Genomic DNA, 14,594 nt, shown 5'->3' with positions numbered 1-14,594 from the left:
TAGGGCTTGCCAATTTCGCCATGGATCGCTGGTCAAGGTAAGTCCAGGGCTCCTAGTTGCCTAGTACGTCCGCGGTCCTTAACAACCATTTTTTGCCGGATGTACCTAGTACGTCCGTGGTCGTTAAGTGGTTAAATAGCTGTCATATATGAAAAGTTGAGCACCTGGATCCCTTTTTCTTTTGTTCTTGATGGGAACATTGTCCATATTCTTCCCTGCTCAGCATAATTATGTAGAATATATTGTCACTATCTACTAGTAATTTAATTCATGATAGAAATTAATCAAACTACTTCTCAAACTAATAGAGTTGTATCCTTCTACCTAATAGAAGGTAATGAGCAAAGAGCTAACAAACACAGGCGGTTATAGTGTATGAAGTGTCTCTAATAAACGCTGGAAAATTTAAATTTAATGTCAGGCTTTGAACAGAACTGTCAATACCTACCTATGCAGGTGATTCAAGATGGCACCCACTACACAACCCTTCACCTTTTAAAACCTGAAAAGGGGACTGCTGTATATCAGTACCAAGAGCAGGTAGTAAGCTGGCTTTTATGTTGCATCTCATATATGCACATGTCTATATACATAGCAACCCTTCTGGATGGACATCTGATGACCTGTGGTCACTTCTAATCTTGAATGTTCCTTGACAGTATTCCACCACACAGTTTACTTGGAAGACAAACAACTAGAGCGCTCTGTCAGGCAAGCCTTGCCTCTTGTGAGACTTCCCTGGTAAGACAAAGGAGGGTGGAGGCTGATTTAAAACCAGACATTAAGTAAATCAAAATATTGAGATATGTAGTAAAATATGAAACCACCTTAAAGGATTCTTTTAACAAATCAACAATTCGAAAACCTTATCCAAAAATATTAAATTGGGGCCAAAATTTGGTATTTAGTGAATAACACTGTTTGTGATATTGGTTGCATGGAGTACATGCACAAATGTAAATGTACCTTTAATTATGAGTGTTGCTGATTACAGCAGACCCTGCTATTTCTGGACTCCAGCAATAGCTATCCACCATAGCTCCCCTGTGACTGTCCAAGTACCTGATAGCTTTGGCAACATTCCAAAGCAATAGCTTTATAAGTGTCATAGGGGAATCATGTACTTGCTTGTCACAGCAGGTTGCTTCCACACTATCATTCTCTGAAGTTCTGCCTGTGCATAACACTCAGAACGACAGGCGGATGCGTATTAGGGACTTTAACTTGTGGCTTGGTGAATGGTGTCGGGAGCAACGATTTGGCTTTATTTCTCATGGTAGCTCTGTTTGGAATGGAAATAAACTGTACAAAAAATATGGTTTGCATCTTTCTCAAAAGGGAACAAATGTTCTCAGTGAGCAGTTCAGAGGTTTTGCTAGGATGTATTTAAACTAGGAGGGGGGGGGGGGGGCTAAAGGGTGATAAAACATCAATCCAATAATCCAATTGTCCCCCAAAACAAGGACAGAAGGTGCCTGTAGCAAGTGTGTTAAAAAATGATAAGCTTAGAATCATGTCTACAAATGCTCGCAGTTTAGGGAATAAGATCCATGAACTTGTGGCAATAATGGCAACTGATAGTGTAGATTTAGTTGCTGTTACTGAGACATGGTATAATGAGAAAAATGACTGGGACATAGCAATACCAGGGTACTCTTTATATAGAAAAGACAGGGAAGGCAGGAAAGGGGGAGGGGTGGCCCTGTATGTGAAGGATAGCATAAAATCTAGCCTAATAAAAGTTAGTGAGGTGAACATAGAGTCCGTTTGGGTTACGTTAGAATTTGGTAATCACACAGTAATTCGTGTAGGTGTGATTTATAGGCCCCCAGGACAAATTGAAGAGTTAGATAATCTACTAGATGAGGAAATAGCTAAAATGACATGGGTGACTTTAATCTTCCTGATGTGAATTGGAAAACAAAAATAGCTGCTTGTGCCAGGAGCACACATATTCTAAACTCCCTACTGGGATTGTCTCTAAAACGAGTCATTGAGGAGCCAACTCGTAAAGAGGCCATACTAGATTTAGTGTTAACAAATGGAGATTTGGTATCCGATATTACTGTAGGTGAAAGTTTAGGATCCAGTGATTATCAGTCAGTGTGGTTTAATATAAGAACAGTGACTGAGTCACACCACACAAAAACAAAAGTTTTAGACTTTAGAAAAACAGACATTTCTAAAATTAGAATATGTGTAAAGGAGTCATTATCAGACTGGAGCAATTTAAATGGAGTCCAAGAGAAATGGGATTCTTTAAAAGTTGCACTACTGAAGGCAACAGAAAATTGCATTAGGCTTGTCAGTAAAAGCAAAAAATTCAAGAAACCACTGTGGTACTCCACAGATGTGGCCAAAATAGTAAAAAACTAAAACTTAGCATTCAGTAATTATAAAAAAAAACAGAGTAGGGGAAGACAGAATGATCTATAAGATTAGGCAGAAAGAGGCTGAGCAAGTTATAAGAGCTTCCAAATCACACACAGAAGAGAAAATAACACAGTCAGTAAAAAAGGGGGACAAAACTTTTATTTAGATACATAAATGAGAAAAGAAAAGTAAAACAAGGATTAGTTAGATTAAAAACAAAAGAAGGAAAGTATATAGAAGAGGATAACGGTCTAGCTGACTGCCTCAATGAATATTTTTGTTCGGTATTTACAGATGAAAATGAAGGAGAGGGACCCCAGTTAAGAAAAAGGATAAATTAGTTATTTATTACACGTGAGTTTACAGAGGAAGAGGTTCTATTTCAACTGTCAAAAGTAAAGACAAATAAGTCAATGGGACCTGATGGAATACACCCAAAGCTATTAAAAGAGCTTAGTGGTGTACTAGCAAAACCATTAACAGATTTATTTAACCAATCATTGATAATAGGAGTAGTCCCAGAAGATTGGAAGTTGGCGAATGTTGTGCCCATTCACAAGAAAAGTAATAGGGAGGAGTCGGGCAACTATAGGCCAGTAAGCCTTACTTCAGTAGTGGGGAAAGTGATGGAAACCATGTTAAACGATAGGTTTGTTGAACATCTAAAAACACATGGATTTCAAGATCAGAGACAACATGGGTTTACTTCAGGGAGATCATGCCAAACTATTCTTATTGATTTTTTTGATTGGGTAACTAAAATTATAGATCAGGGTGGTGCAATAGACATTGCTTACCTATATTTCAGTAAGGCTTTTGGCACTGTTGCACATAGAAGGCTTATCAATAAACTGCAATCATTAAGTTTGGATTCCAATATTGTTGAATGGGTGAGGCAGTGGCTGAGTGACAGGCAACAGAGGGTTGTAGTCAATGGAGTATATTCGAAGCTTGGGCTTGTCACCAGTGGGGTACCTCAGGGATCTGTACTTGGCTCTATTCTGAGAACATCAGATTAAGCCATGAGTTTAGGTATGGGCTTCCTGACTGAAGCCTCAGACCTTCAGAGGAAGTGGAAGGGAAGAGCGATAAAGCACCGTTTTCCAGAATTTGGGGATAAACTGTTTGCTAATAGCTTAACTCCATGAAGTAGGGTGGCATCCATAACCTCTAGTGGTTATGGTGCCTTGAAGATGAACTATATTACAAATAATGGATGCAGATTTAAAATAAACAAGTAAAATGACTCACAGAGAAATAGTGGAGTAGTACTGAGCTATGTCAGTGTGAAATAACGATTGATACTTTTTTTTACACGCATCCTTTTTTCCTCAGCATTGTTAAAGGGTTAATCTCGGTACATTTTTGATCTCCTCTACTGGTCTTGGTCCATGGCCATCACAGCCCACCGGGCTGATCTTCATGGTGCATTTTTTCTGACTTTTAGATGCATTTCTATAGGCACCTTTAGCAATGGACACTGTTTTAAACACAGATTATTTAAAAAACAAAACCAGTGAATACACTATGACCCAAGGATCGGTGACCAGAAACCAGCCATGGACTGCAGTTTTGATTTTGTAGGTCTCATCAGTATGGCACCAGTTCAGCGGGTGTCATGACATATGATTGAACTAGGAGAAAATATTCACAACGTTATTGCGCATGCGTGAGCTGCGGGTCGCCGCTGATGGTTCACTTGGGAGATGAAGTGTCGGTCCAGACACTAGGAAATTAGTCTGTGTATCTCGACCAAACAACCTCTTTTTTTTAGTTGCCATATATGATTCCAGCGGCCATCTTTTTGGTGGGATTAGCAATCTGTATATCAGATTCACCTGATAGGATGAAATACATATGTTGAACTTACTGAACATTGATTGGTTGGGTTTATAAACCACAATGGCGGGGATTATACCTAAGCTCTTCCTTGAGAAAGCCCTGAGGACGAAACCAGTCAGATATTTGGCAGACGTGCCTATGCCACGAGCTCTTGGAGGATCCTGCTAGCTAGCCTCCTGCCCAAAAACAATGGGACGTATCCAAAGACCCTGTTTGGGAGTTAAATCTCCCCAGCCACCACTAACAGCTTTCTCTGGATGCCCCTGGTTCAGCACTTTCCCTTTATTAGAATGGAACCAAACACTAGTTTCCTGGCAGCCGTTTGCATGAAGAAACCCACGGATTGTCCTCAGCGGTACTTAGCTGCGATCGTCATGGAACTAAAATCATCATGAGGACTTCATGGGTTCCCGGTCACCTCAGCGGGACTTGCAAATCAAATGGAACTGTTTGCGGCACGAGGTGACCATGTGGCTCCCGGACAACTTGGTGCGGGATTTTAAAGACTTTTGCAACCTGCCAGGAGAGTGCTTTTTGGAGGGAAGGTGCCTGAGACTAAGGGGAACAAACTCTACCAGAGACCCAGGCAGAGAACCCCATATTGCAGCAGCAGGAGCCCCCATCAGAACTTTAACACAGTAGCGTTTCCACTGCTCTGCATGGATCTGAGCGCTATTTGGAGAACATTGGCGCTCAGGTCAAGGCTATTTAAAGATGTATAATTTGTGGGGTTATTTTATGTTTTTATGAATTTTTTACGTATTTTTATGTTTTACATTTTTATGTTTGCCTCTCTGTTCCTGGGAGATAATTAGCTTACCAGTCTTTAACACAATTATCTCCCAGGCCCAGAGATTCCTGGGAGGGGCTTGTGGCAAAGGCAATGGAAGTCTGCTGGGGTCTGTGTATACATTGGCTGTACCCTGTCCCATTAAAGTCAGTTCAGTTCACTCCCAGCATTAAGTCTCGGCTAATGTGTGGGGTTAAAGCTATACTTGCTCTATTCATTGCTATACAGCTATACTCTCTGGAGAAGAGCTCTCACCACTTGGAGCTGGATCCAGGACCCAGGAAGCGTGTCTGGCGAAAGGTACGCGGTCTGCCACAGGACACATTTTGGAGCATTCTGAGGCTTTCACCTACTGGGACACCCTCATATCCTATCCAGAAAACAGTGACATCTTTTGCTACACGCCTTGGGATCTGGAACCCGAGTGAGGTGGACAGACTTATCTGACTAGGAACATATTGGAGCTCCAATTTGGAGGTCTATTTGACCTATCTACGTGCCTTTCTGGCCGCCACTTTTAGTGGCAGAGTGTTTGTGAGTGCAATAATTACCTTTTTTAGATTGTCTTTTTTGTATGGTTTTACACTATGTTTTGTTTCATATGTTTTTTTAAGTGATTAAAGCTGGAATTTCTGTTCCTAACTGGGATTATTATACCAATACTTTCAGCGAGACTCATTACCAGTGTATGTATGCCACTTAGTTGGTGACTTTAACATGTTTGTATAGCACACCGCACCAATTTAATTTGTTTTTTCTGTAAATCACAGTTTTGTGGAGTAAACCGAGGTTCAGGTGGAGACAGGGATATACATTATACTCTTTGTGTTTTCATATTTTGCCACCTCTTCTGCACAGAATGTTGAAGTCTCTCTGATAGCATTTAGCTAGGTACCACAAAAATTTCAGCTTGAGATATGCAGGCTATCTTTTTGTATTTGCACTGTGGGGAGTTACCAGTTGGTTTGTTTGGAGAGCAACTCAGTTGAAATGGAATGGCAACCCCTTGCAAACATGACCTTCCCAGGTGCCTTAGAGTGATTTGGGAACCTATGAGATCCATCAGGGCATGAGTGTCTTTATTTATAGACAAATTGCTGGGAAATGTGTGTCATCTCAGTGTACTACAATGTTTTGGTGTGATATGCCTGTACTACCTTTAGCATCTAGGAGGGTTGCAGTGACAGCATGATACCATAACGTTTTGATATGCATACTTTTTCATCAATAAATGTGCACTCTTTTCGTATACATAATTTTTTTGTGTGGATTATTTGGGATTATCTATGTGTGTGGACCTACATGCACCTATTGTGACACATTATCCATAATTGGAAAAAGTCCACCACCGTGGCAAGAATCTTGTTAACTTAATGGAATGACTCTCAAGTACAATCTAATATTTTTTTGGCATTTCTGAGATAATTTGGTGTTGCGGCTACACATGTGAACAGAATATTATTTACACTATCTTTAGCTTAATAATAACCAAATTTAAAATACAATTCCAGTTGACACTTTTGCTTTTATTGTTACTCTTTATATTTAATTCAATAATTTTAACTGCAGACAGCCTCTTGAGAATAATTATACACATTACTACCATGCTATTATAGAATAAATATGATTATACATATAGTTTATTTGATGAAAAGTGAATTGATTTATATTCGTTTGATATATCCAATACACTACAATCAATGCAACTCATCATCTGTCAATCTATGTGCATTTACTGTAGATTGCTGCTACGTCAATCTTAAGGACAGGTTAATTTATATCCTTCTTTTAACAGAGTGGCTGGGTATGTCGGGGCAGGGTGGGTGCAAACATCTTCAGTGGTGCATCCTTTTACATCAGTGTCAACAAACTTGCCTGTAAATATTAAAATAATGTATTTGTCAGTACACATCAATCAATCATACTATCCACTCTTTAACCAATGGTGGCACTCAGATGGCTAAAATACATTTGATTAAAGATTGATAAAGACTGGACACCTACCCTTACTATAGACTCCACCGGTGTAGGAGAAACATTTAGTTTGGTCTCCAGTACACTTAATGGTTTCTTTAGGAACACACTTTTCCCCTCCTACTATTAAACATGAAGGACAGCTTACCCCATTTTCGGTCTGGTTAAGGGGAGGTACTGAGGAAGGAACAGAGATAATGATTAGGTAACAATAATATTGACTGTGAAGATCTTGTCTCATTTAAAAAAATAAATTCTCTACAACCACCCATGTTTAACTTGCTCATGGGTGGCTCTTAAGATGACACAGTCATTGGGTCTTACTTATTACCAATCATATGAAAGATGTCTCAATACTCACGTTTTATGTTGTCTTTGTTGCACCCATCACTTTTGCAGCACTGAGCTATACTGTACAGTTGCACAGATCCAAATGTCATGTTATAATTAGCATAACACAAATCGGTGTTGGACACACAAGACTTTGTGATGTGTGAAGTGGTGTTGGTCCCTGTAATAAATAGCTTTTAGTATCACCATAGTTTAGAGTAAGTAGTGTTTGACAAAGCATTTCTGTACACCTTTTTGTAGTAATACCATAATAATAACACAGCTGGATTAACCCCTTCCTGACCGAAGACGGCGATTTTTCCGTCAAGCTTGTCCGTGCGTTAAGGACCGTTGACGGAAAATCTCCATAATTTACTAACGTTAACGCCAGATCGCTGCGATCGCGGCGATCATGGGGTTAACGCTGTTACTGGGTGCCTTGATGTCAGAGGCAGACCAGCAACCGCCAATAGAGCTGTCCCAGCACATGTGATCGCTGTGACAGCCAGTGCTTTATTGCTTTGAAACTGTGGCCTGCGGCACTATCCGAAAGACACGTGTCGGTTTCCCAAAAGCCCTGGCACAAAAAAAAGCTCAAGAGTGGGGAAACGGCTGCTCTCTGCCAGGACGAACTGCTGGCTCTCAAATTCAAAGATAAGAAGGAGGTGTTCATGCTAACATCTATGCATACTGAGCACACTGGAAGAGTCGCAGTTCGTGGCAGACAAGAAATTAGACGGTGCCAGTCTGCATTAGGCAGTATAACAAGCACATGGGGGGAGTTGACCTGTCCGACCAACTGCTGCAACCCTATTTAATACTGAGGAAGACCAGGGCATGGTACAAAAGGTTTGGCATTTACCTTATGCAAATGGCGAATCACAATGCCTTTATTCTGTACAAAAAGGCAAATGCTGACATTAAATCCACATTTCTGGATTTCCAGTTTCAGCTTATTTCTGGGCTGCTCACTGAGTGCCACAGTGGGGAACCATCAGCTGGGCCTAGCAGCAGAAGGGTTGAGACAGGTCACTTCTGTTCCTGGATACCACCAACCCCCAAAAAGAAGACACCCCAGAAAAGGTGCATGTTGTGCTACCAGAGGGGCGTAAGGACGGAAACCAGCTTTTATTGCCCTGATTGCCCCTCTCAGCCCGGCCTTTGTTTTAAAGTTTTTCACACAAGGGAGAATAAGTTGCACATTGTTTTATATATATATATATATATATGTATATATATATATATATATATATATACACACACATACATACATACACACACACACATATATATATACACACACACACACATACACACACTTTTTTTGTTATTATTTAGTTCTTCCATTTTAAAGTTGCTGACAACGTTTAGGGCCAATTATTTAATTATTTCATTATTTTTATTTTTCTAATTTTAGTTAGTTAATTAGGGTGCGTGGTAATTCATAGGAAGTTGGGGAGTTTAGTGTTATGCAAGGGGTGAAAAGATTTTTAAAAAAATATATAAAAAAAATATTTTATAACATTATTTAGTTAAAGTTCTTGTGTAAAAAGTAAAAAATGCTTAGGAAGTTATGAATTCTATCAGCAGACAGAGTTGACAGGCAGTGCCCCAGAGTTTGATGCAGGTTAATACGGTGATTAATACCTTCTTTAAAAAAAATGGTAGGCCTTTGTGGGGTAGTTTGAATTATCAGCCTGCTAAGATGCTCTAAAATTGCACATGGACCCAGCGTCAAAATTCAAAGTGTGAAAAAAAAAAAACTGATATGGCTTAGTCTCCAATGTGCCCCTTCAACATCCACATATCCCTGAAAAAGGTACACATGGGGGTATTGTTGTACTAAGACGACATAGCTGAGCAACATAATAGGTGTTATACTGCCGTAGCACACATAAGGATTGCAAAATATACAGTAACATCTCTAAGTGTGTGTCAAAAAGGCAGAAACAATGCTAATTGCTACTAGACTTGGTACAAACTAGCAAAAGAAATGATCCTACGCTAGGGTTTAAAATATGCAATTTGAAATACCCTGGAGTGTCTACTTTTACAAATGGTAGGCCTTTGTGGGTTTTTTTCGAACTGTCAAACTGCTATAGTGACCCAAATTGAAACATAGGCCCATCAAATCCATCTCTCAAAATTCTACTGTAAATACCGAAATGAACAGGTCTCCTATATGGCATTGTAGCTTCACGAAATAGTGCCAAAGACATACAATTGGGGTATCATTTTACTCAGAAGACTTAGCTGAGCATAATTTTGGGGCTTTGATCATAGTGGCACATGTCAAATATACAAAATGCCCAGCAAAAAGTAATGCGGATCTTAAAAATGACCAAAATAATTTACCACAAACTTTGACATACATTGGTGAAAAAATGGGGGCATGTTAAGGCACAATATGCACCATATGAGATACCCTGGAGTGTCTACTTTTACAAATGGTAGGCCTTTGTGGGTTTTTTTTTTCCAACAGTCAAACTGCTATAGTGGCCTAAATTAAAACATAGGCCCATCAAATCTGTCTCTCAAAATTCTACTGTAAATACCGAAATGGACAGGTCTCTTATATGGCGCTATAGCTTCACGAAATAGAGCCAAAGACATACAATGGGGGTATCGTTGTACTCAGCAGATGTAGCTGAACACAAAATTAGGTTTTGTACAGGAATAGCACACACCAACTTTACGAAATACACATGAGAAGTTCTTTGTTATAATTGTGTATGTCAAAAACAAAAAAAACTAAATTTTAGTCCAATATTTAGCAGGGATTGGCGGTGAAATGGCTACGTAAAAATTGTCAAAATAATGTTAGTTAAATAGCCTGTGATGTCTGCTTTATATAAATATATACTTTTGTGTGGCAATTTTGTTTTCTTTTATGGCTATGAAGCTTACAAGACAAACATACCAAATTGTAAAATCGCTCCACATTAAAAGTTTATTTTACTCCTTGTGCTTTGTGACCTGTAACTACCAAAAAAAACTTAAAATCCCGGGCACATTATATATTCTGTAAATCAGAACAACTAAATTAATTTATTTTTAATTACTTTCCTTAACCTGCACTAATTGTGCACACATTATTATTGCAAAAACTGAAGAAAAAAAAAACAATATTTTTACATTTTTGGGCAATTTTTTGTATTTATTTATAATAAATAAGCATTTATATATGTATATGTCACATCAATTTAAAGCCCTTTTTGTCCTTTAAAAAACGGTATATAATATGTGTCGGTGCAATAAAATAGTAAAATGCAAATTGCAGTTGAACGCAAACAGCAAAAAATTTGAAAATGTCTTGTGTCCTTAAGTGCAAGACAAGCTTTTGAAGCTGTGTCCTTAAGGGGTTAATTACTTACCATAAATTGTAACAACTAATGTAGTCAAGCAGCTGTCAACAGATGTATCACAATTCTCAAGCTCTCCAGAGCATGTGTCACCACTCGTGTTTTCACATTTCTGACACTTAAGACAATTCCCTAGAATGAAACAAGTTTCTTAATGAAAGAAAATAAACATGAAAAATGGATAGATTGAATATAATGTAGAAATATATATATATAACTGTTTTATTTTTAGTTTTGAAATTAGACCCTTTTACCAATGCTTAATCTATGCTTTAGGGCTAGCTAAAACGCCCCTACTGGGATGCATATATGCGTAACTAAATACCAAGAGTGTTTCAGGATTAGCCTACTATCTATCTCCAACGCTACTATTAAAAATAAGCAAAGATCAAAACATTTTTTTTTTTTAAATGTACCACAAAACAAAATCTATCCTCAAAATCTATGACTAAAAAAAACAATGTCACCCATGTTTTTTTTATAGAGCCCCCATGTGTGGCAATAGGTGTTAACAGGGAGTGGACTGTGACCTGTCCACCAACTATTAATTGTATTTTAAACCCCCCACCTGATGCCCCCAGGCCAGGTTCTTCGATATATTATTCCAAACTTCTCATGTGCCGTACATCGCTAACATATGTGCCCTAGAATTTATTTTAAAGAGAGAATATTTTTGGAAACACAATTATAAGAGGCATTGTTTTAATATGACAAACAAACTGAAATGTAATGGTACTTAACTTTTTTTTTTTAACAAATGCTGCAAAACTTAATAAATATTCCCAAATTATAAATATGCAATAAAATGGCTTTTTTTTTTTTTTTTAGTGATAACACATGATATTGCTTCGTCTTTATTTTCACCTGATAACTGGCTAGCTCAAATTGACTCAAAGTGCAGATAGAGCTCTAAACAGGAAAAAATAGATTTTTAAAAAACAAAACGTTCTTTTTTTAGAGTGTGTTTGGACACACCTGGCAAGGCCCAGAACAATGCAATAAGCTGTTCTGATTTTGGCATCTGGCTCAGAAAACATTTATTTTATGAGCATATAGAGACCTATCATTATATTGAATGTTTTCGTTTTTAAAACTAGGGGATAATCAAAAATATACACACAAATTAAAATTTTTAAAATAAATATGGAATGCAAATTGTAAGCATGGAAAGAGATACAGACTCAATGAATTAGCACCCAAAAATGTTTGGGACAAGTGGTATGGATATTTTTCATTATAAAAAAAATTACTCTGAACACCATAACCACTACAGTCAGCTTCTCAGAATAATTTGCCAAGCCACTTTAGAACCTGATTTTTGTTTATCTAGGTTAACTCATACAATTACTTTTATATTGTTTCATATATCCTATATTAAACCACCCAATTCCTTAGTAGCCATAATGCTATCTTTCAGTCTTAGAAATATTGAGTTACCTCCTCTCCCTTATTCTCCCAATCACCCTAAAATGTATCTATTTTTTTAATCTAATACAGTCCTACATATGAAAGGAATGTTGATATTAATCACTACACACGGCTTTATGGCCTTCAACTAATTTATAACAGAGCTTTCAGATCAGAAATGGTAACCAACATACATTAAAATATACAATGAGACACATTCATATCTTTAACTTGTCTTCATCTGTAGACTTCCCAAACAAAATCGGGAGCATGGTTAAATATACATAGCCATCTAATATAACCATGTGCTGTTCTTATTGGTCTACACACATCACTCAATAGCATTAAAAAAAACTTGTCTTCTAACTGAGGTCGACATAGTGGCCCAGACATTGAGAAGTAACTATGCTTCCTAACTCACCTGTGTTGAAGAAAATAGCAATCATGCAAAAGGCACTTAGCATGAAGCTCATCATGATGCTGGATCAGTTGGTTCTGGCATCTTCTTCTATGAGCTTGTTGCTTGTATTTATAGGATTTAATTACATGTCTGAGATAGAAAGGAGGAAATATCCCAAATGAACACCACTGTGATGGTTATCTAAACGGGTCTACTCTTGTTCTGATGATGAAATTGTTTTAATTATCAAAATGGGAAACAGGAAACCTCCCATCTTCTATTAGACTGCTATTTTAAAATCATGTGGTATTAATAATTCAATGCGATGACGATCTTGAAATTAAGGTATTGATGATAACTTTGCATGAGATGCAAAAATTGACCTAGTATCATAATAGACAAACTAAATTTAAACCTTCATCCAAATGAATAGTTATGTAATGGGGAATGGGGAAAGGTAAGGCCTGCTAGTCTCTCTATATCCCGCAACATTTATTCCCTCAAAAGAAAACCAAAGGCCCCAAATATGAAATCACCAAATGTGGAGAGGAACTCAAGTAGTATTGGTCATACAAACTGTTATATCACATATTGTACTCTGATACTGCACTCACACTTAGGAATCCAGCTGCTTATCAGGGCCAGGGGTTGGCAAAATCCAGTTTAGTAGATACAATAAATTAGGTCCAGGCACTCAGGGTAGCAGCAGGAAGGCAGTTTTATTCTAACAAAGTGCAACGTTTCGGTCTACACAGAGGCCTTTAATCAAGCTATCAAGGGTTGTTAAGAGTAGGGAGGTCTGCTCTTGCAGAATCTCCCACCATGAAACTGGAACACCAAAAAGACACACCAGTAGTGGTTCGGGGCTTAACCCCTATTCATCAATGAAATGGAAATTATAACTCCCACCAGAGAGGAAACTCGGTTTGTAGGTGTTATCTGGAAAGAAAATAGAGTGTATATACTGTAGTTGAAACACTTCATCACAAAGTGGTTGTGGTCAGATTTGTAATCTGAAGCATTTTCGGGTAATTCTCTGACTATAAAAATTAGCAAAGATCCAGTTCTCCTATCTTGTCAGGCTTTATTCAGGTATGCCTCTGTAGGGGAATCAGATACAAGTTAAATATAGTTAAATTAGATCAAAGATACAGGGAGAGGGCATAATTAAAGTTGCTGAATGTAAATAATGTTGCTAATGGTAGAGCTGATACAAAGTGATATATTGGCGCAAGAACTATAGTCACACTTGCACTGGATTAGATCAGTATAGTTCGGCATCCTAGATATAAGTGCTAACAAGACATAGATTCAAATGCACATCGGAGATATACAAGTGCTAACAAGACAGATTCAAATGCACATCGGATATATATATATATATCTTCGATGTGCATTTGAATCTATGTCTTGTTAGCACTTATATCTAGGATGCTGAACTAAAAGTATATTGTTACAAACTGCCATTTGTAACTGGCCCTTTAAATGACAAATTGCCCTGCTTCCCTAGGTTGTGGAGAAGCCTATTTGCCAGCCTCCTTCCTCATGACTATGGCCCCTGGGAGATTGTGCCCCTGAAAACTTATGGACTTTTATTGGGTGTGTATGGCCCTTTAAGAACTGTCTGGGGACATATTGTGACTTTGGTGAACAATGCCCCTTTAAGACTATGTCCCCAGACCTGTAAAATAACTTGTTCCTGGCTTTCTCCCCACTTGGTTCAGTAAATGGGGCTTACTGAACCAAGAACCACACAGGGGGACCACCCAGAAGTGGAAGTGTGCAGGCAATTTACCTCCCAGGCTGGGAGCCTGCTGTAGGTAAATTGCCAAACACTGGGGGGCCGCCATTCGACAAACGAACACGTGTCGCCGGCCATCTTTGTTCATTCGAACGAGGTCAGCGGTGTGTGTAGCCAAATTCATGGAACTGAATTCGGCTACACATTTCACCGAACACCGCTGACCCTTACCTTCTCCTACACTGAACTTTCAGCTGCAGAGACTAAGTCCTGTTCGGCAATTCGAACGCACGTTCGAATGGGACTTAGTCATTTTTCTGCATAAAATTGACTGGCCACACAGCCCAAATCTATGGAACTGTTTTGGGCAGGAAA

General features: G+C 38.4%; 1 protein-coding gene across 1 annotated transcript; it reads right to left on the bottom strand.

Annotated features, from left to right (window-relative positions):
• Positions 1-6,743: 6,743 nt before the first annotated feature.
• On the bottom strand, positions 6,744-12,554 carry LOC134576768 (phospholipase A2 inhibitor and Ly6/PLAUR domain-containing protein-like). The gene is made up of 5 exons (XM_063435474.1): positions 12,500-12,554; positions 10,684-10,803; positions 7,341-7,490; positions 7,010-7,156; positions 6,744-6,880 (listed from the first exon to the last, which is right to left on the bottom strand). Exons 1-5 carry the CDS (start codon positions 12,552-12,554, stop codon positions 6,765-6,767), a joined length of 588 nt encoding a protein of 195 aa, XP_063291544.1. The 3' UTR covers positions 6,744-6,764.
• Between the last annotated feature and the right edge of the window lie 2,040 nt (positions 12,555-14,594).

The sequence above is a fragment of the Pelobates fuscus genome, chromosome 11 (genome assembly GCF_036172605.1).
Source record: "Pelobates fuscus isolate aPelFus1 chromosome 11, aPelFus1.pri, whole genome shotgun sequence".
Lineage (NCBI taxonomy): Eukaryota > Metazoa > Chordata > Amphibia > Anura > Pelobatidae > Pelobates > Pelobates fuscus.
This window is presented reverse-complemented; position numbering and strand designations above follow the sequence as displayed.

Excerpts from the sequence above, each read along its gene's own strand:
- LOC134576768 (XM_063435474.1), bottom strand. The coding sequence starts at position 12,554 with ATGATGAGCTTCATGCTAAGTGCCTTTTGCATGATTGCTATTTTCTTC. Across the intron at positions 7,157-7,340 it reads CAACAAAGACAACATAAAAC|TACCTCCCCTTAACCAGACC; the intron begins GTGAGTATTGAG and ends TTCCTTCCTCAG. Across the intron at positions 6,881-7,009 it reads CGGTGGAGTCTATAGTAAGG|GCAAGTTTGTTGACACTGAT; the intron begins GTAGGTGTCCAG and ends TAATATTTACAG.